At 43.4% G+C, this 20,265-nt stretch overlaps 1 protein-coding gene across 1 annotated transcript in view; it reads left to right on the forward strand.

The window, feature by feature from the left end:
- The window catches only part of Plxna2 (plexin A2), a 194,212-nt gene that overhangs the window by 113,268 nt on the left and 60,679 nt on the right, over nt 1-20,265 (forward strand). Inside the window, exons 5-9 of the mRNA XM_021173227.2 lie at nt 10,524-10,624; nt 13,700-13,823; nt 15,187-15,340; nt 15,931-16,027; nt 18,212-18,326. Of these exons, the coding sequence (XP_021028886.1) occupies nt 10,524-10,624; nt 13,700-13,823; nt 15,187-15,340; nt 15,931-16,027; nt 18,212-18,326 (591 nt within the window). The remainder of the gene's footprint in view (nt 1-10,523; nt 10,625-13,699; nt 13,824-15,186; nt 15,341-15,930; nt 16,028-18,211; nt 18,327-20,265) is intronic.

The following is a 20,265-nucleotide window of genomic DNA, read 5'->3' on the forward strand; positions in this document are numbered from 1 at the left end:
AAGGGAAGGGAAGGGAAGGGAAGGGAAGGGAAGGGAAGGGAAGGGAAGGGAAGGGAAGGAGGGAAGAAGGAAGGAAGGGAGAGAGGGAGGGAGGGAGGAGAAAAGGAGGAGATTGGTGAACAAGTAAAGGAAGAAGAGAAGATCCTAGATAATTCTACCTTAAATGTTATCAGGACACCCACATAAGCTTACACTTGGGCAAAATTCATCTCACATGAAGCTGTCTTAAAATGAGGTGTTGAATAGCTTATGGACATACAGATGGGTGTTTTGGGGCTTGAATGAGATTTTTTGGCATGAGAGGGGTTTGAGACAGAGTTTCTGTGTGTCTCTGACTGTCCTAGAACTCACTCTGTAGACCAGAATGGTCTTGAACTCAGAATGACATGTTTGGCCACTACCTCCTGAGCACTGAGATTAAAGGTGTGTGCCTTTATATTTACATTTAATGTATATTTATATATATAATATATTTCTTTAAAACCACTAGTAACATAATCCACTGTGAAATACCAGTTGTCCACACTCATTCACATGTAACTGAGAACTTCATCTTGCTTCCCTATGAAACACTATGAGAAGCTTTCTGTACATCAGTGTAGCTATGATCAAAATTGAAAAGTTGAGTGTGGTGTCTGTTGAGAGTTTCTGCTTCTGTACCATTGTGAAATCAGACCAGAACTTTTGACTATTGTCAAAAGTAGCTAATTTCAGGAGCATTGATAAAATTTCCCCCCTTAAAAAAAAAGATTCCCACTCTCAGTTTTCATCTTAGACACAAAGTCTGCCATTTTCTTAAGTCCCTCCAAAGGCATTCTTATCCTGGGTCTCTGACTAGTCTCCTCTTGGACTTCTTCCCTTGGCATGTCTGACCCCTAACCTCACCTTCCTATACCAAAGGCCATGGGCATTTTCTCCTATAAAGGGGATTTGGGGTCAAACTTAGCTTTGTGGCCTATTTTTCATACTTTCCCAGTCACTAGAAGTCAAGAACCATGAGTTCAGGGCAAAGCCAGAGCCCAGGGTCTATTAGGCAGGGGCACAACATAGATAAATCTGAGCTCAATGTGATAAGGCTGGACTTGGACCCCATGGCTAGAAGCCTTACTGGAGCCAGTTCTTGACAAGGATCCAGTATGGATTGCAAGGATGGGACTGGCCAGGTTCCCCTCCGTGGTTATGAGTAGATGCTGGCTCTATAGGGAACGAGGACATTGCTAATCTCAGGCATCCAGCTTCAAGATAGGCGATCTGTTTGAATTATTTCTTAGCTCCTTTTTTCTCAATCCTTCTCAACTCCTGTTTCCTATCCCACCTGTTTTCCCTAACTGAATAAATCCACTGTTGTCATGGAGACAACATAGCATCAGCATTACTGATGATTCTCTGTAGGTCCCTCCAGAATTCTAAACTAGAAAGGGCCCCACTTCTACCTCCCTAGTGTTTCCAGCCGAGGAGTCCAGCCTGAAAAACAGTGTGCTATTGAAAGATACTGGGGGTGTCTGTTTTGCCCCTTGACTTTCTACCCAATCTGTTTTACCTTCATTCATAGGAGACTAAGCTTAATTTGGCATTTTCAGCCCAGAATCCTAGACCCCGTACAATGATGGGATTATGTCAGGAATCAGTAGTTGGAGGGGCTGTACTGTTCTCCAGGTATTGTCCTCTTCCTTTAGGGTAGATAAACAGGCCCAGCCCAGAGAGGCCAGGTGGAAATGCTCAAGGACACTGACAACACTAAAAGCTGGGCCCTCCGGACGCCTTCCCATGTGCATGCTGCCCCCTCTAAGAGAATTGCTATTGGAGAATGAGTTGAGTGATTGAGCACCAACTGTACACGTCCATTTATGAAGACATGTCACATATTTCTCAAAGAAGAACTGATACTATGGTTGCTTCCATTGTGTGGAAGGAAACAAAAGTTCAAAGAGGTCTAAGCTTACTGCACTATAGGTAATGTGAGCAGGACCTGAACTTGAAATGAGGACTGTCTTCTAACCACTTCTTAACCAGCATATACAGTGTCTGTTGCTCTAGAGAGAGTTCCTAAAGAATCCAAGGCCTACCTGACTGCAATTCCAGAGCAGGGCTCAGGGGGCCTTTGCTCACTAGAAGGTTGAATCACACTGTTTGTGGCTAGAGGCTTCTTCTTTCCATCTTGACCTCTGCAGAAACTTAGGAAAGAGAAGAAATGTGTCTGAAAATCTCAACCAACTTTATACTTCTCTCAGAGTGATAAATAGCTTTAATTACTCTGAATCACTCAGCCACTACCCTCTCACCCAAGTCATTAAAAATAGATTTTCTCTTTGAACTTGCTCTACCCTCAGATCTACAGATAGTCAGGAGTCTTAGGACATGACCTCAGATCATCTCAGGGTCAGGAAGCTGTGTATTTCTGAAGCTGTAGCCACAGGCTTAAGAAGCACTTCTGGGTTGCTAGAGTTTGTACCTCATTTTTCTTAGTGGCAATGCTCATAGACTTTCATAGCTTAGAGGACACATGGGTCCTTGATGGATTTGATTTACTTAAGTTTTAAAAATATCTGGATGTGATTATTGTTTTATAGAGATAGATATCTAGTCATGAAGATAAATAATAATGACTACATTACTGGATGTTGATTGGTAGAAAAGATGGCTGCTGGAAGTATGGACTCAGAGGAGCTCTGCCTGCTGGGTAATTCCCAAGATCATCTGGTCTGGTAGTATTACCCCACTTTGATATGGTCATCACAAAAAGGCCTAGAGCCACACTGGGAACCACAGGCCAGACAGGAATAAAATCATTCCTCTTCTTCAGGAGACTCACATGGCTGGGACCTGCTCATGGCTATTCCATTATGGTCATCATCAGCTCATAAAACACCTCAGCAGCGAACTGTCTTCCTCCATGATATGTCTCTCTCTTTACATTCTTATCTCATTTTGTGCTCTCTGGCTTCTGATTCACCAACTAAAACACTGTTGAGATGCAGCAAAGGAGCAGAGAGGTATGCGGGAAGGATGTGCTGGCTGTCAGACCTGGAACAGTCTGGAAGGAGAAGCTTTCCTTTAATTCTTGCTCTTGTCCACTGCCTTTATGTGGGAGACAGACAGACCTGGACTCTGTTTCTTCCACCAACAAGTCATGTGACCCTGACAGTTTACTTAATCTGAGACTCTGTGTTCTAATGGGAAAACAAGACTACAAGCATGTCTATATAAGGTAAGCATAGGGAATAAATAGGATTGTACATGTCAAGTATCTGATATGTAGGAGTTACTAGGTCAGTGGCAGCTATTAGAAAATTGTTCTTGCTGCTTTATTTTATTCCATATCCTGTGTTGACTCCCAAGCTCAGAGCAAGGTGATGCCATCCAGCACTCTGTCAGCCACCTGATCTTACTGAAGCCTCCACACCTTTACACTGTCCCTGGGTGACTTTGGATACCCAGTACTCAATCAGCTTTGTCCCTATGCAGGAAAAGAGATACATGTATGTAATTGTGGATAGAGACATGACAGACCAAGGGGGCTATAGTACAAGGTGGGTCTAGAGGTGTGACTTAGAGTGGCTATCTCAAGCATACCTGAGAGAATCAGAGCTATAGGTGGGCTTTCCTAACCACTAGCAGCCTTTTACTCTCTGTGAGGACCTTGACTACCATTGGTGTAGAAACACGATAGACCCTTGGTTGCTAGGCAGAATCCTCACTGGGCTCGCCACAGTGTTTGCAACAAGTTATAACAGTGACATGACTTAGTGGAGGCCTTCCCACCAAGACAACAAGACCGACCCATCACCTATCCCATCAGCTAGCACCATTAGGTGCTTTCTGCTGCAGGTACAGGAGGCCTCTAACCTCCTGGACCTACTCTGCTTCAGATCTGGCCCATTGCCTCTCTCCTGAAATTGATCTTTCCTATCCCACAGCAGGAGCCTTCACAGCTTGTCTCAGGGAAAATGCCACTCCCACTCGGCGTGACAGACAGTGAAGACAACTCTTTGGTGCCTTAATTTTCTGTTGGATCCAGCGTGGATCATAGCATATAACAAAATGCAATGATCTGCTCACTTGGAGTTGGGCAGATCAAATGAGATCATTCTATGAATTTAACCCCCCTTTGCAGTAGGCCTTTGTCTATACAGGACTCAGGGAATGATTCTCTAGTGCTGGCAGAGAAGAAAATGGGCTCAGCTGAAATCTTACAAACTTGGGTCAAAAACAATCTGTAGGGAAGGACTGCTACAAAAGGCACAAAGGGAGGAAAGAGGCCAGGGAGTCATTTCCATCAGTTTCAGCTGCTGTGTGCTTTGCCCCTGGCCCTGGGGATCAGACTGTTGTTGACTAGGGCAACTGCATGCTCCAGTCAGGCTGTCTATGACACCTCCCACCCTGTCACCTGGCTCTCAGCCATGGAGAAAGCCTGTGTTCCTTTCTTTGTGTCAGGAGCAGGGCACACATGTAGGGACAGGTGTCCCATCTGGCAGGGGGCAAGCAAATTCCAGAGAAGCAGAGGATTAGATGTTCAGTGTCTGGGGAACAGCTTTCCCTTATCCTTTCCCTCCTACTCTGTCTCTCATTTACATGGCCCCAAAGGAATCCTGTGAGACCCTGAATACTGTACTCCAGCTGCTACCCCTGCAGCAAGTGGTTAGCTACTGCCCTGGCCTCTGAGCCACTACTATACCTTGATTTTACCTCCAATATAGCTTTTACTCCACTGGAATGAGTCTTGATTCCCACTGAACTATGGGTTCTAACAGGGTAAAGAATGCACCCCTTTGTCTCACAAATTAGTATGACCAAAAGGTTTCATTGAACACCTGGGACTCAGGCATGATCTATATCACAGAAGTCTTCTACTTTCAAGTCAGGTGTTCATCTGGAAGGTACAGGTATCAAAACCACTTTTCTCCTTCCAGTTTTTCATACAGGGTAGCAGATGAACACTAGTGTTCTGTCCTTTTGGACAGTCAGCTTTGAGGTCTTGCTCTATTCTGGGAATTCTTGCATCTAGAAATTTATGCATTTCTCTGTAGACAGAAACTGTACAAGGCCTCTGCCCAGTGTGAGGATGGCAGTTTTATCAGGGTCCCAGAATCATCCTGTCTCAGGAATGGTCTTCAAGAACTTCAGGAATAAGGAAGATTCTAGTAGCTTCCCCCAGAGACTTATCCCCACAGCCAATTATAATCCTAGGATATCCCTAATAAGCCCAGTGTACTGAGTGGAGAGAGTTAGGGGAAGAGACCCCACATGTATACCCCACTGAGCCCTACTAATTAAGGTTCCAGAAGGCACCAACAATGCAGGGCCCCCTGGGCCACAGGAGCTAAGAACATAGCATGAGTCATCTTTAATTAGGACTATTTCTTAAGTAAATGACTTAATAGGACAGTTATATTCATTAGAAGTGTAATTATAAGACATAAGCTCAAACAGGAAAGAATGTGGAGTGTGAGGGTGGAACCCAGTCAGAGGTAGTAGCTCATGGGTGCCAGGGATGCAGCAGGCATGCAGGGGCAGGAGATGATGCCCTTCTGTCCGAGCCTTCCCATATAATTCATCTCAGAACTCCTAAGCCAATCCAGGAATCTGAGATCCTAGTACTCACTGGAGGAGCTTTAGCCTAGTTAAGATGAAGTAATAAGCAAACACTGACTAAAGAATCAAGGAGTGCTCCATTAAACTCTGAATCAGCCCTGGAAAAGCCCTGCTCACAATATATCATACCCACTTTAGGAAAAAAAAAAAAAAAAAAACTGCCCATTCTCCTGAGGCCTGAGGCCTGGCTCTATCTGGTCCTAGCAAGTGCAAGACTACCTCCTGGGCTCCACACAGGTCTGCCCCAAACTTCTCAGGTCTGAACTTGGTTACTTGAAGATTCCAGGGACTAAGATTTAAAAGAACCTAATTTCTCAAGCAAGGTATGGTAGCACACAAAGGCAGGAGGAAGGATATTTCCTGCCTAAGCTACCTAGAAAGACCTTGTCTCAAAAACTAAACTAAAACAAAGCTAAACATCTGATGGAGGAAGCCCTTTTCTCCTTGGGTTTGAAGAAGTCCCCAGAGTTCTTTTGTTTGCATCCAGGCTCTTAAAACATTACTTCTTCCCATAGCCTAAGGGCATTCTGGTTCTTATTTATCCTGACCCCAAGACCTGCCATTTAAAAATGTCCCAAAGAAGCTTAAGTCAGCTGTGCCAGAGGCTCCTAAATGTCAGCACACCTGCAAACCAATTGGAAAGATGGAGGTCTGACTGAGCAGACCTGGACTTTGTTGTCTAACCTTATGGTGCTAAAAGTGGTTGTAATTCAAGGACTGTGCATTGAGAGCACAGCTCCTTTGGTAGACCCTATTTATAAAAGATATTCTTTTGACCTGTGAAAAACAGGCTAAGGAGTTCAGAGACTTGCTACAGTCTAGCTCCTTTGGTCTACCATAGCCTTCCCAAGGAAACTCAAGCCCACATTTCTAATTCATACCTTGCCACCTTGTCCTCATACTGGCTCCTAAGAGACTCTGCTTTCCTGGGATGCAGGTCTATCCTCCTGAAATATATTAAAGATATTCATCCTGAAGGACCCAGGCCATGCCAAGACTTACACAAAATCCCCCTGGTGGCACAGGCAGACAAACCAAATGTTGGCCACAGACAGAAACTTCAGGCTTGGTTGCCACTTTCCTAGTAGCTACATTTCAAACAGTAAAATATCTCATTTAACCTAATATATGCAAAACATTAACTTTTGGAGATGTCAATATCAAACTCCTAGTGTGATGTTTGCTTTTTTTCTTTACCAAATCTTCAGGATCAGTATACATTAGATATTCATAGTACACCTCAGTTTGGACTAGCACTCTCAAATATTCAAAAGGCACACAGGGCTAGTGATGGTCATATTAGATAGTGAAGACACCAATGTCTTTCTTCTCCCAGAATTCCTTCTGTCTTTTTTCAAGTTACCCCTAGAATACAGCACTTTGGTCTTGTGATAGCTCATGGATTGTTTGAAGTGATAGCTTTGTTTTAATGCTGGTTGTTTGTTTGCTTGTTTGTTTGGTTTTTTTTTCTCCTGAAGTGTGTACTACTAGACCATATGGAGAACCAGACCAAAAGCACTAGCTTATGGGTGAAATTAAAGTTATGTGACAGTATACACAGGGCAGGTCCACGGGAGCTTCCTACTGTAAGGATCTCCTCCCAGTCTCTCTGGCAGCTGTTGCTCTGATTTGTGCCTAGCTTGTAGATCATAAAGAATAATGCAAGTTCTCAAGCCCTCCCTCCTTCTAAGTTTCCTGTTTCACTCTACTCTGCCTTTAAAAAAAAAAAAGTCACACCAGGAGGGCCCAGGAAACAGGAAAAATAGTTGTGCTGTTGGTTTCATGTTTGGAGAAGAACAGGGTTTCACTATCTCCATGGCACTTGGCATGAAAGTGGGCTTTGTTGCCAGAGACACTGCTTTCATTCAAGGCCCCCGTTCCCAGCTGCTGAGAGCTGGGCTGTGTTTTGACAGACGGGCCGAATGTAATGCAGACAGTTGTTTTAATTTCCAGCCAGATGCAGACATCACTCACAAGGAGCCCAAAACCCAAGAAAGGGAATGGGCACTGGACTGATGCTCTTAGGCCTTGCAGAGTAGACTGGAGCAGGCCAACAGAAACCTATTGGAAAGAAAAAGAAAGCACTGGAGTCCCAGATATCCTGAGAGATTTAGAATCATGAGGCCTGCCTGGGCTTGGCACCCACTTCTCCAGGAGACATCTGTCAGAAAGGTGCTTCTTGTAGGTGTTGCCAACTGTGAGGAGGTTTCAAGGGTTTTTCTTTGGTAGTGATAACTGGATGTTTTTTTTCAGCTGTCAGATGTGGAAGTCTTGAGCTGGAAAGCTCCATAGGAAAAGCATTTACTGCAGAAGCATGTGGATCTGTGATCAGATCCCTAGAATTCACATAAAGCTGAGCTTGGTAACATGGTTTAGAATCCCAGTGCTACTTCAGCAGGATTCTAGGGGAAGAGAGGGAGTTCTAGGAGAAACCCTGGAAACCCACAGGCAAGCTACCTTGTTGTATATCTTAGTGAACAACATGAGCAGTTGCAAACAAGGTAGGAAGCAAAGACTGATGCCTGAAATTGTCTCCTGACCACATGTTCACTATGGCAAATACATGCCTGCATTTACAGACACACACACACACACACACACGTATACATGTGTGTGTATGTGTGTGTATGTGTCTATATATATGTGTGTGTGTGCATGTGTATGTATGTGTGTGTATAACATATGCACATATATGCCATATACACATATATGCATGCATATAAATATATAGCATATGCACATATATACCATATACATACACAAAAACACAAAGATACAACTATTTTAAATATTTTAAAGAAATAGTCTCAAGGAGATATGAGTAAACACAGATAAAATTTTTGGATAACAGTCTTCTTTCAGGGCTAAATTCCCTTTCACAGCCTCCAAAGGGATATCATCCTGCTTGCCACTCATTACCATGATGAGTAGTATATTTTAGACAAAGTGACTATTGAAGATCAGACAATCCTAAATTTGTTATGTCAAGCTTTCTTGTCTGATACTGTAAATCTGTTTCGGTGGTCCATGATATCATTAGCCTCTTTCCCTATTACATCACCCTAACAGGTCATATCAGACTGATCTACAATCAGCTTAAACCCTCAGATATATTATGCTTGAGGTTTTTAAACCAATGATTTCACAACCTACACTTGAGGTGTCTACTTTTTAAACAGAATTTCCAGATTTTATGCTTATTTTCCCTACATTGTATTTCCTTATCAAGGAAGTTTGACTTTTAAGGCTCAGCATGTCTGTCACTCAGTTATATTAAGTGTTATAGTGTACTAAGAGTGGGTAGGCCTAGAATGACATACTGCCTCTCCAAGTCTACAAGTTCAAGTTAGAATGAACTTATCTGTAACTTTTGCCCATGATAATCCTTCAGTTTGGAAAGTCTTTTGGGTCTTTCCATCTGGTGACTCTTCTTTTCATCATCCTCTTTTTCCTTCTCCTCTTCCTCCTTCTCCCCTTCCTCTTTCTCCTTCTATTTCTATTATTTTTATAAGACTGAGTTTTTCTTTGTAGCCCAGACTAGCCTGGAATTCACTATGTAGCACAGGCTAGGTAACTTATGTATAATACTCCTATCTCAGCTCCCACTCAAAACTCAAGTGCTAGAATTCCAGACATGTGCCAGCATGGTCAGCTGGATACATTCTCATCTTTGAAGACTTACCCTTAACCTCTGTCTCCACATTCTTGACAGATTAGCCTGAATGTCCTTCATCTGAGCTCCCACAGCACTTAGTGCTCACACCAATGTTCATCTGAGCAACACACAGAGTAAATCTCAGTTAGGGAACTGTGGACTCCTGTGAACTGTTGGACTTTGTGCTGGCTGAATCTGTGCCATTTGTGGTGGATTCTCTATAGCTGAACATCAAGTCTGCCACAGAACTGGCATTCATTCAGTTTCCCCTGAGTTTACCATGTTAGATCCATGCTAATCCTCTGGAAAGGATTTTGTGAACATGCTCCCCTTAGATCTGTATTTCCCTGCCAGTAGCAGAATGTTGTCACTGGGCTGGCTTCAGGTCACGTTTTCACCTGGGCTCACACTTCTAGTAGGTGACAGTCCTTTATGGCCTAGCAAATGAATTTGTATTTCCAACCCAGCATGCATGTTTGCAACTCAGAAGCCTCTTACCCAGCCAGCAACAGACACCTAAGATATGTCAAATGGAAAACTCCAACCCTCTAGCCCTTTGCTTGGCCTTTGTTGTCACATGTGCTGGGCAGGTGCAGGAGAGTGGTGTCCACACGCACCCTACTCAGGAGCTTGCCCAAGCTCCTCCAGAAAACCAGGAGGGCTTTCAAAAGCTAGGCTTTTAAAAGGGGGTTTTCAAGAGGGGGGGGGGGCTTGATCTGCAATTTCCCACTAACCAGGCAAAGCAGAATCAAACAGGCAGCTCTTCTCTGTGGAGATTCCCATTTTGCCAGACTTTCCAAAGAATGGGAGATTTACTAGAGAAACTGAATGCAGACATCAGAGAATGGGATAATTGGATCCAGGTGGTACACTTGGTTGGCTATGAATATTATTTCATGGGAAAAGTTTCTTCCCCCACCCCATGTGTGCAGTGCAGGAAGGATGTCTCAGCCCAAGCCCAGCTGAAAGCTCTTCAGAGATGAGTTTGTGCCACTCAATAGCCTTTTAGCAGAATTAACCATTTTCAACACTTGTCAGGCTCTTGAAAAGACACTGATAGAAAGAAGCAATAGGCTGGAGGATTCTCTTTCTACCCTTGGTAAAATCAAAGAGTCTGGAGCGACCATTGAGATACTTCCTGTTTAGGGTTAGCCTCTTCAGACTTGCCCACAATGAGATGGAAATACCTTAGGGGGAATAAAGGAGAGAATTTTGAAATGCATCTTCAATTTGTCACAACATGACCTTCCCATGTTTCTTTTCCTCTCTCTGCCAGGTCACCAGGGTCCCTGTTGAATCATGTGAACAGTATACAACTTGTGGAGAGTGTCTAAGCTCAGGGGATCCTCATTGTGGCTGGTGTGCCCTGCACAACATGTAAGTTTGTGGTGTTCAGAGGTGGTCCTAGCGTGCAGAAGACTGGGGGTTTCCTGGTGTGGTTGACTGGACAGTAAAGGAATTTCCCTCTTTTGAAAAGTAGAGATTATAAATGAGACAATGTGGAAGACAGTGAGAGGCCACAGGATTTGCTTCCTGCATGCAGTTCTTTGCTCATCCTCTCAGCAACTTTAAAACCACATGACTGTGTTCTCATGCGATTGTGAAAAGTCACAGGGCAGCTGTAGAATCCAAAAACTTCCAAAAGCCTCTTGCATTGTCAGGACAAGAAGCTGGGCTAAGGCTTACAGACCAGATGGTAGGATGCCAGAACTTGGAATTTGCACTCCAGCTTGCTGCTGTGTGACCCTAGGTGGGTCCCCTGACAACTCTGGGTTTCCATTTCTCCTTTGCCTATTTCACAGGTGAACTGTGAAACCTAAATGAAATAATAAGTGCTTTGGAAATAATGAAGAGGCAATACAAATCAAAATAATTATTAAGGTCTCTGTACCCTTGGGAGGACCCTTCTGGCCTCTTTATTTCATGATTCCAAGAAGTCTGCACTGCATCCAACTGGCCACATATTCCTATTCAAATACATCCCCACCATTGAACAACAGTTCAATAGAAATGCAAAATCACACTTAAACTTCCTAATTCGAGGAGCCCCAGAGGAAGAGAAAAAGGGTGAAAGCCCTAAAACGGGAGCCTGGCTAGGGATTCTGTTGCCCAATAGTGATGGAAACTCCATGGCGCCATGCCAGCTAGCAAAGCATTTCTATGAAATGTGCTGGGTCTGGGGTGGAGGCGGAGGCAGAGGGCCAGAGTTCAGGGTCCTGCACAATAGCTCTTGGCTTTCAGCCTCTGCAGCAGGTGTTGGGAGGGCTCTGGAGGGAGGGAGGAAGGGAGGCTCCAACAGATGCAAAATCTGGACTGGATTTATGCCCACTAACAAAGGATTGAGTCCCTGCTTGGGTTTTGGAGGTAAGGGACTTCTGAAAAAGTGTTACAAAAGTGACATCAACAAAACCTGGACAGTAAGTTATCATGTAAGTCAGTCAGGGGGTTAAGATGCCAGAGCCAGCAATTCTGCTCCAGGAATGGAAAAGCTGGTAAATTCGTCGTTTCAGTGTGCCTGACCCAAGAATCTGCAGGCTCTTTCTCTGAGAATACAGAGAATAAGCTACATAGAAATGCCCAGGCTTTAGACCCTCACTCACAGCTACTTAGAAATGCCCAGGCTTTAGACCCTCACACTCTGCAGTAGTTATTCACCTGTCCCATGTACATACATCCTGCCCCATCTTCCCTCCCTGCCTTTCTCTCCAGGCTTCAGTGCCTGTTACACTCTGCATACACAGAAAGAATGCAGTAGAATTACAGATTGGAGTTACTGTTTATTTTCTCCAGCTTATATCAGCACCTATTATTAGATCAGTAATGACCCCATCTCTCAACTACCCTAGAACCTCATCCTTCTCCTGATCCAGGTCAGCTGTGTCTTCTAGAAGGATGGAACTCTATCAAGATAGTCCAGATTTCCTCTGCTCACTCAACTCCTCACTTGTCTTCAGGGAATCTTCCCCACCTCCCTGGGTACACACCTTCCAGCCATTCTACCTAGCAAGCTTGCCTGGGGATAGGAGCTGCACCTGTTATATGCAGGTTTCTCATTACCTGGCATTCATATCTTCAGGAGACCCTCTTGCACTCTTCTCCCACCTACCCCCAAGACTGCCCAGCTAGCAGGACCATGAGGACCCAGCAACTTCAGCTTCAGGCCTGAAAGCCAGCCTCTTCTAAAGCAGTAGAGGATTGAAGCAGAGGGCTGATAACAGAACCTCTGGGTCCCAGAAGATTTGAAACCCTCCTGTCGCTTCTGTATCGTTTGCCCCTACAAGTGTTATTGTCTCCCAGACTATTTATCTCTGTTAGAGTTGTTGCCATAAATAGTATGATTTTTTTCAAATAGAGTCATTTCAGTTAGTCAATAAGATAAAGGCTCTAGTCAAGAGCTCACTTTAAAGCCAGCATAAGGATTCACTTAAACCCCCATAATTCTTCCTTTGACAGCACTCACATTTGAATCCATTATGTACTTGGAAGGAAAGAGGGGAGGAGCTTGGGTACTCAGAGTAGGAAATACTGTTTGACTACGTAGTACTGTACTATGTGGCTATTTGGTTTGGAGCTACACTGGCCCTGAGCCTGTCCCATAAGACACAGCAGGTAGTAGCCCCAAGCTTCTGAGTTCAGGCAACACCTCACTTACCTGCCACCATGGAATGAGGACCTTGAAACCAGAGTTGATTTCAGAAGAAATGGACATGTGGGCTTTCTGACACAAGCAACCCTGGATACCTGCTTTATTTGTCTCTGACTTAAAGCATTATTTCATGACACAAACATTCATTTAAAATATAGCTTGTGACAGGTAGAATATCTCATTGAATAAAACATGTATTCTTCTCTTAAAGAACTATTAATCCAGCAAACCATCATATGCATCCTGTCTCACAACAAAGACCCTTGCCTGTTAACACCTTTGGGGTAAATGATAATGTTATTCATCATTATTATTAATTTCAGTATTTCAAGGGCTAGCATGAGGATACATCCACTAAATGCCACGCTGCATTCTGAGTACTACTGACTTTACTCTTAGAGTAGCCTTACAAAGTAGGGTATTATCATCCTTGCTAATTTTAAGGATGAGAAAACAGAGAAGAGAAAGATTAAGTAACTAGACCAGCGAGACCTAGCTAGCAGTTAACAGGCCTGGTATAAGAGACTTACACTCTAGCTGTAGGGTTCACGTTCATAGCCCTCCTTCTCAAGTACCCCAAATTTCTTACCTAAGCATTCCACATGGTGTTCTTTATACCTAACCAGCATCTTGGCTTGGAATTAATACCCCTTTCTGTGAAATAACATTAGCTACATGTGACAGTGGATACCTGAGAATACAGTGAAAGTCATCACAAGGCAACAATGTATAGTGCTGGGGCAGCAATACACTCTTACCACAGGGACAGTGGAGCCATGACCTCTTATGAATCTGTGTTCATGTAGGTGCTCCCGAAGAGACAAATGCCAACGGGCCTGGGAAGCAAATCGATTTGCTGCCAGTATCAGCCAGTGCATGAGCCTTGAGGTACACCCCAACAGCATCTCTGTGTCAGATCACAGCCGGCTGGTGAGTACACAGCAGGGAGGACTGGAGCACAGAGCAAACTTCTTTTATACCTGCATGTACCTATCAGGATTTCAGTGCTAATATCACACACACACACACACACACACACACACACACACACACACACTCCCCTTAGGTAACTCTTGTTGTAAAGGGTATAGTCACCACATTCTGCAAATTCATTATCCACAAATCTGTTTTGTAAATCTGAAATTTGGATTTAGCTACAAAAAAAAAATCTATGATATCATACAGCACATTCTTAGGACATGGTATGATTTCTGTCTTCTGTTAATTATTCAAGAAAGCCTTAGCTTGCCACTGTGCTTGGCAGAGGCAGAAAAGAGATTAAAAGAGGACTGAGACTCATTCAAAGTGTATGCTTAAAAAGGATATTAAACATAATAAAATAACCACCTGTCAAGGTATAACTCAAAATATTCCATGTCCTTAGGCCATAACTGCATTTTCATTGTGAAGGTTTTATGAGCTTCATGAATGTTAATTAGCTAATGAAACTTCTATAGTTTTGGTTCATTCATACCCCCACCAAGACGTTTTAGCTGCAGTGATGCTAATGAAACAATCAGGGGAAGCTGTGCCTATTGTGAGAGCTGAGGACAAACTAATTGAAAAGTGGCTTGAGTTCAAAACAACATTTTCCAAATTCAGAAAGTCTATTTTTTACCATAACAGTGAAACCCTGCAAACTTAGAGATGCTGGAAACTGCTGTTCTAGACTGGATAGTAGATATTATTTATCCATCAGTGAACCTTCTCTGATTCCCTGGGCATCTTGTGAGCCTCCTGCCCCACACCAGTGCACTGCTGAAAAGTAGAAGGGCCAGAGAAAAGAGAGGAGCAGAAACTCTGGGGCACACAGTTTCCAAATAAATGGTTGAGTGGTAACCAGGGCAAGGATCTACTTTCTTCTACCAGCCTAGCTCCATACCTGGCCAGCCTCCACCCTGGTAAAACTTACACTCCCAGGAGCTCAAGCTAAGGCCTGTGGTAAAGGCCTAAGTTTATGACTCATTTGCAGGTCCCTCTGTGCATTGCAACTAATTTCCAAGTCACATAGAGCAGAGTCTGAGAATGTTGGTAAAAATCTCCTAACTTCCTTGAACACCAAGTGCTTTCCAATGCTGGACAAGATTGAAGTAGTCTTTCTAATAATAATCTTTATGAAGACTAGTGACCCCATACAACACACAACCACTTGTTATTCTAATTGTTTAGTGTCAGAGATGGAAGATCATTAGACCAGTGCCCTTCTTTGTATCAAGGAGGTTCCTGAGCAATAGGTCCCGACAGAAAACCTTGCCTGGTTCCTGGTTCTCCTGAGCTCTTGCTTCTCCCACAGCTCAGCCTGGTTGTGAATGATGCTCCCAACCTCTCTGAGGGTATTGCTTGTGCCTTTGGGAATCTGACTGAGGTGGAGGGACAGGTATCTGGGAGTCAAGTCATCTGCATCTCACCTGGACCCAAGGATGTCCCTGTCATCCCTCTGGATCAAGGTAAGGATTATGTCAAAAGAGCCATGGGTGCCATGGTGAGCTTAGGAGTCACAAATATAGACGTGAAGCTACCTGACCAATATTCACATACCAGATGCTAATATTGGCTTAGGAGTCACAAATATAGGCATGAAGCTACCTGACCAATATTCACATACCAGATGCTAATAATGGTTTATGCATCTTGTTTGAATTTGAAAACACACAGCTATGCCCAAGGTAAGATTAAAGGAGGAAAATGTTCATTCCTCCTAGGCTGAAAATGTATAATGTGAACTGTGCCCACTTCCTGTTCTTTCTAGAAACAGGTGGGATTTGGGCAATAGATTGCTTTGAGCTTTCTCCACAGAACTTGGTTTGAATGATTCTTGAGATAATATTCTGAAATTCTCTCAGTAATTGATCATGCCTAACTAAATCAAGGAACTCATGGAATCTGTTATTGAGGGACAGACTGAGATTCTCTGGGAGAAAAATAGGTTCAGGCAGGCTTTCTCTACTATCTGTGATCCTAGGAGGCTCTATGACATGGCCTTCCCCTCAGGGTGTCCACTGGGCCCCAGGTTCTCTCACTCTGTCTTCTCTTGCAGACTGGTTTGGCCTAGAGCTGCAGCTGAGATCCAAAGAGACAGGAAAGATCTTTGTCAGCACCGAATTCAAGTTCTATAACTGCAGTGCCCACCAACTGTAAGCATGTGTCAAAAGAAGACTTGTCTGGGTCTGGATGTGGGTATAGGGTTCTACTTCTTCCTTCTAGGGCAAGACTTGTTCAGTAGTAACATTGAAGTCTCTCTATCAGGGCTGGCACATGTTAATTTGAATGGCAGTCACTCACCTCAGCCCCTAATTTCATTCCTTTGGCCCTACCCTAGTATACCATCTGAAGCAAGGATGTTAAGAAGAGGGTCCTGACCTAGAAGCTGTAAAAAGAGGTCTTCACTTCAGCCAATTGGCAGTGGCTTTGAAGGCAGGGATTGCAGTGGGTGTGAAAGAGTCTGCTATGCACACAAAGGAGAACAGGCTTAAGAAGCAGTCTTTCTCAGTATCCAATGAGAAGGCCTGGGCTGGAAGAGGCAGAAGAGGTTTTAACTTCAGTGTGCAACGTATCCCTCCTTAATATATGTTATGAGCAGGACAGAACAAAAGGAACAAAGGGTGGAAAATGGATAGAGGCAACTAAGGCAGGGCAAGGAGACTGCAACAGAACTAGATAAAAACGACCACTAACCCACTAAATTTTAGCCCCCAGATAACCCAGCTTGGGAACAGACTTTTTGGAGGGAGGACCTGTCAGCCTTCATAATCTAAGACAGTGGTAACAGAATCTATTGTTTGTGAGACAGCAATCCAGTGTGAAGTCACCACATTCAGTGATGTATTTCTATATCAAGGAAGATGCTGTCACAGGCAGCAAGTTTTAGCAGAGTTTCCTTGACAGCCAGGATTCTATTTTACTTCTCAACATTATCTTACCCTTCTCTACTCCTGGCATTCTATTAAATGTCACAGTATCAAGTTCAGTTCCCCTCCTTTTTTTAGTATGGTAAGCTGAGACCCTTAGACAGTAAGTGTTCCAATGAAAGTGATAAAATCAGACAGTAGAAGACTCAGGTTAGAAACCAACAAATACCATTTCTTTTAACCTACACTACATTCGTATTTTTCTTGTTGAATCATATATATTCTCAAAAATCTATTAGTGATGGAGTACATGAAATAGCATTGACTCAAACTCAAGAAACAAAGTGATTTTAGAACATCACTGACCTTGGGTGTGCATGGCTAGAAAAAAAGTCCTTTCTAGGGTGTGTATGGGCACAGTCACCTCATCCTTGGTCTTACTATCCTGAGACCCCTGAATGGAAGCCCTACCACCCAGACTTAATAAGAACCCCACCAGGTGGCGCCAGATTGCAGACTTATTTCTGTTCATAACAGCTTAGTGTAGTTCTGAATACAGAAACCGAGGAAGAGGAAAACCAGAGCTCTCAGTATATTTCTATCACAGTGGTCTGCACACACACAGAGCCTCCAGGTGAGCTCAAAAAGAAAGAAGTGCTCTCTCTGGGAAGAGCATATATGCCATAGGTATTGGTTATTTCTCCATGCTAGGGCCACTAGTGATAAGGGGCAAAGTTACCATTCAATAATGTAACACAATAAAGAAACACCACAAGCACTGTGAACCAAATTGCTAATAGTCAAATGTTATTCAAGTTGTTGAAATAATAGGTGATTTAACTTCTTGGAAATAATGATCACATTTAACATTCTTTAGAAAAAAAAAAAAAAAAAACCAAACATTTCCCATATTATCTCACAACACCAAACAACCCTGAGGACTACACAGGAATGTTTTGGAACAGACTGATGAAGAAATGTCAATCCACAGAGTGAGTGGCTTACTCAGGTTGCCATCAGAGCTGGCAGCAGAATCCATAGTACCAGATCTGCCTGATCTCTGCCTCTCTGCTTTTTCAGCTAGCTGCTCTGACTGATAACTCATAGTATAGTGGCATTAACTACCAGCAATAAGAGTTTTAGAAATTTAATTTATAGTATTTACAAATTTCCATGGTTTCAATGCTTCGACCATAGTCAATTTCAGTCCTTTAGAGTAAAATTCTAGTTTGCAAAATTCCTGAAAATATAAACCAGCACACTACTGTTTTGTAGGTTAAAGTATTCCCACTGTTGTCCCAGTTTATTGCTAAGTTTCTGGCCCCATGAACATCTCAGATGCAGAATCCACATTCTCAGTACTAGATGGTCCCCTAGTTTACCTTCCCAAGAGTGATATGAGAATGTAAAGATAACAGCCTTCCTTCATGGCAGGCCTGTATGGCTGACCCTCTTGTTCTCTCCATGCAGGTGCCTGTCCTGTGTTAACAGCGCCTTCCGCTGCCATTGGTGCAAGTACCGTAACCTCTGCACACATGACCCCACCACCTGTTCCTTCCAGGAAGGCAGGATCAATGTTTCAGAGGTAAGAACATTCTCTGTGGCAAGACAACATTCCCCAAAAAGCGGTCTCCTTGCATCCTAAATGGTCTGTCTAGTGGCTTAACTATCTCTTGTCCTGCCCTATTTTGGTCACCTTATCAGAGATTCTGCATGTTATAAATAAATGATACTATAAGGTCCAATAAAGTAGCAACAGAAGGCCCCCAAAAGAGGCTAAACCTGCTAGACTACTAAGACTGTATTCAAGAGTGTAAAGGTGATTGCTAGTTGAAACTAAAAGCTCAGAGGAAGCATACCCAACAAATAGACTCCATGCTCTGAGAGACTGTAATGAATGCTATCTATTCTTTGAGCCTAGCTCTTTGCTTGGCTGTAGACTTACTGTGCTTCAATAGAACATTCACTCTCAACCATTTTTTTCATGCCAACTTTTCATCCAACTCTAAAATTCAATGATTCTTTGACTCTGATGTATTACTGGGTGGGTGGCCTTGGAGACAGAAAGAAATCCAGCTAGCAAAAAGCACCGAGCATTGCCAAAAGTCCTATTATATTATCTAGTTGAAGCTCCTTCCCTAAAGTTGGACCTGTCTTTGTCATTGATACAGTAAAATATCATGTTCATCTTTGCTGTGAATATTCCACTTAATACCAATTATTCACAAAGCTTGTGTCTCTCACATTCCCGAATATGCCTCAGCTCCATAAAGCCTGCTTCTCAATTTCCCTCTCTTTTGTCTATTTTTCATGCCCAGGGGCAGCCAATTAGAACTAGACAATTAGGACCTTGTACACACAACTCACACCCCCCCCCCACACACACACACATGCACTTTTTTCAGTATTTTAGAAAAACTTGCAGATATTAAGGAGTGACTGTGGAATTCTCATATACTAGTATAGCCTTTCTAGATATATTTCCCTCCTGCATTGAACTAGAAGCTGCTTGAAGGCAAAGGCCACGTCTTATTGTTAAGTCCTAATCCTTTATCAGTGAATGTTTGTAGAATGCACACATGGGGAAAATGGTGAACAGTGAGTGACCTCCGTACTAAATGTAAGTAATGGGGACTGCTACTTGTCAATGGTATTCTAAAATGAATTTCTTGGTTCTCCCAATTTTCACAGTTGTGCTGGTTGCTTGTATGGCTAACCATAAAGTAGACCTTGAAAACAGATATACCTGACACTCAACAGCTCACCCTTTCTGAAATGATCTGTATTATACGAAGTTTTTAAAAAGTATAAGTAGTCTGTCTGAATTGAGAGGAACAGATAGATGACACCATAACTAGTATTTAAGACAGACCCACCCACACCTGCCTCAAAATAATAGAGCCAGATATCCAGTCCCTGGGACAATCTAGAAAAGATTCTTTTCTAGTCATTGGGCATGCCAAAATGCTACATTGATCTTAATGGATCCTGGGAATTAATTCCAGGTCTGAGATTCTTCAGGAGTTTGAAGCTAGCCTACTTGGGATAGGGGTTTAAGTGCAGAAGGTTTGGAGCAGGAGCTAACACAGCCTAGGAGCCAATGAAAAGATGGCCATGGGGAGCAAGCCACTACAGAAGAGCTAAGGGCTAGGCAGTGGAAGGTTAGTAATCACTGTCTTCAGAAAGCAACCTTCACTGTGGCTACTGAAGTTATGAAGTTCCTTCGTACACTGGAAGAGGAAAGCTGGAACCCAGGAAGAAGCTGGTGCAAATCAGGACAAAGAGCAACTCTGTCTCTGGAGGCTGCCCTACAGGCAGATAGAAATCCAGAGCCAAGACTGAGGGTGACCTGCAGCTGGAGCAAGGGCAAGCCGATTGTCATAGGGAGCAAGACAAATAAACTATGATGGGGAGGACTGAGGACTGAGCCCCAGAAGAATAATTGGAAGCAGGCATAGCCCCCTTCACCCCTTCACTGAAGCATAGTTCCTCTTGAGTAGCAAGTGAGAGATTTGAAAGTCCAG

The sequence above is a fragment of the Mus caroli genome, chromosome 1 (genome assembly GCF_900094665.2).
Source record: "Mus caroli chromosome 1, CAROLI_EIJ_v1.1, whole genome shotgun sequence".
Taxonomy (NCBI): domain Eukaryota; kingdom Metazoa; phylum Chordata; class Mammalia; order Rodentia; family Muridae; genus Mus; species Mus caroli.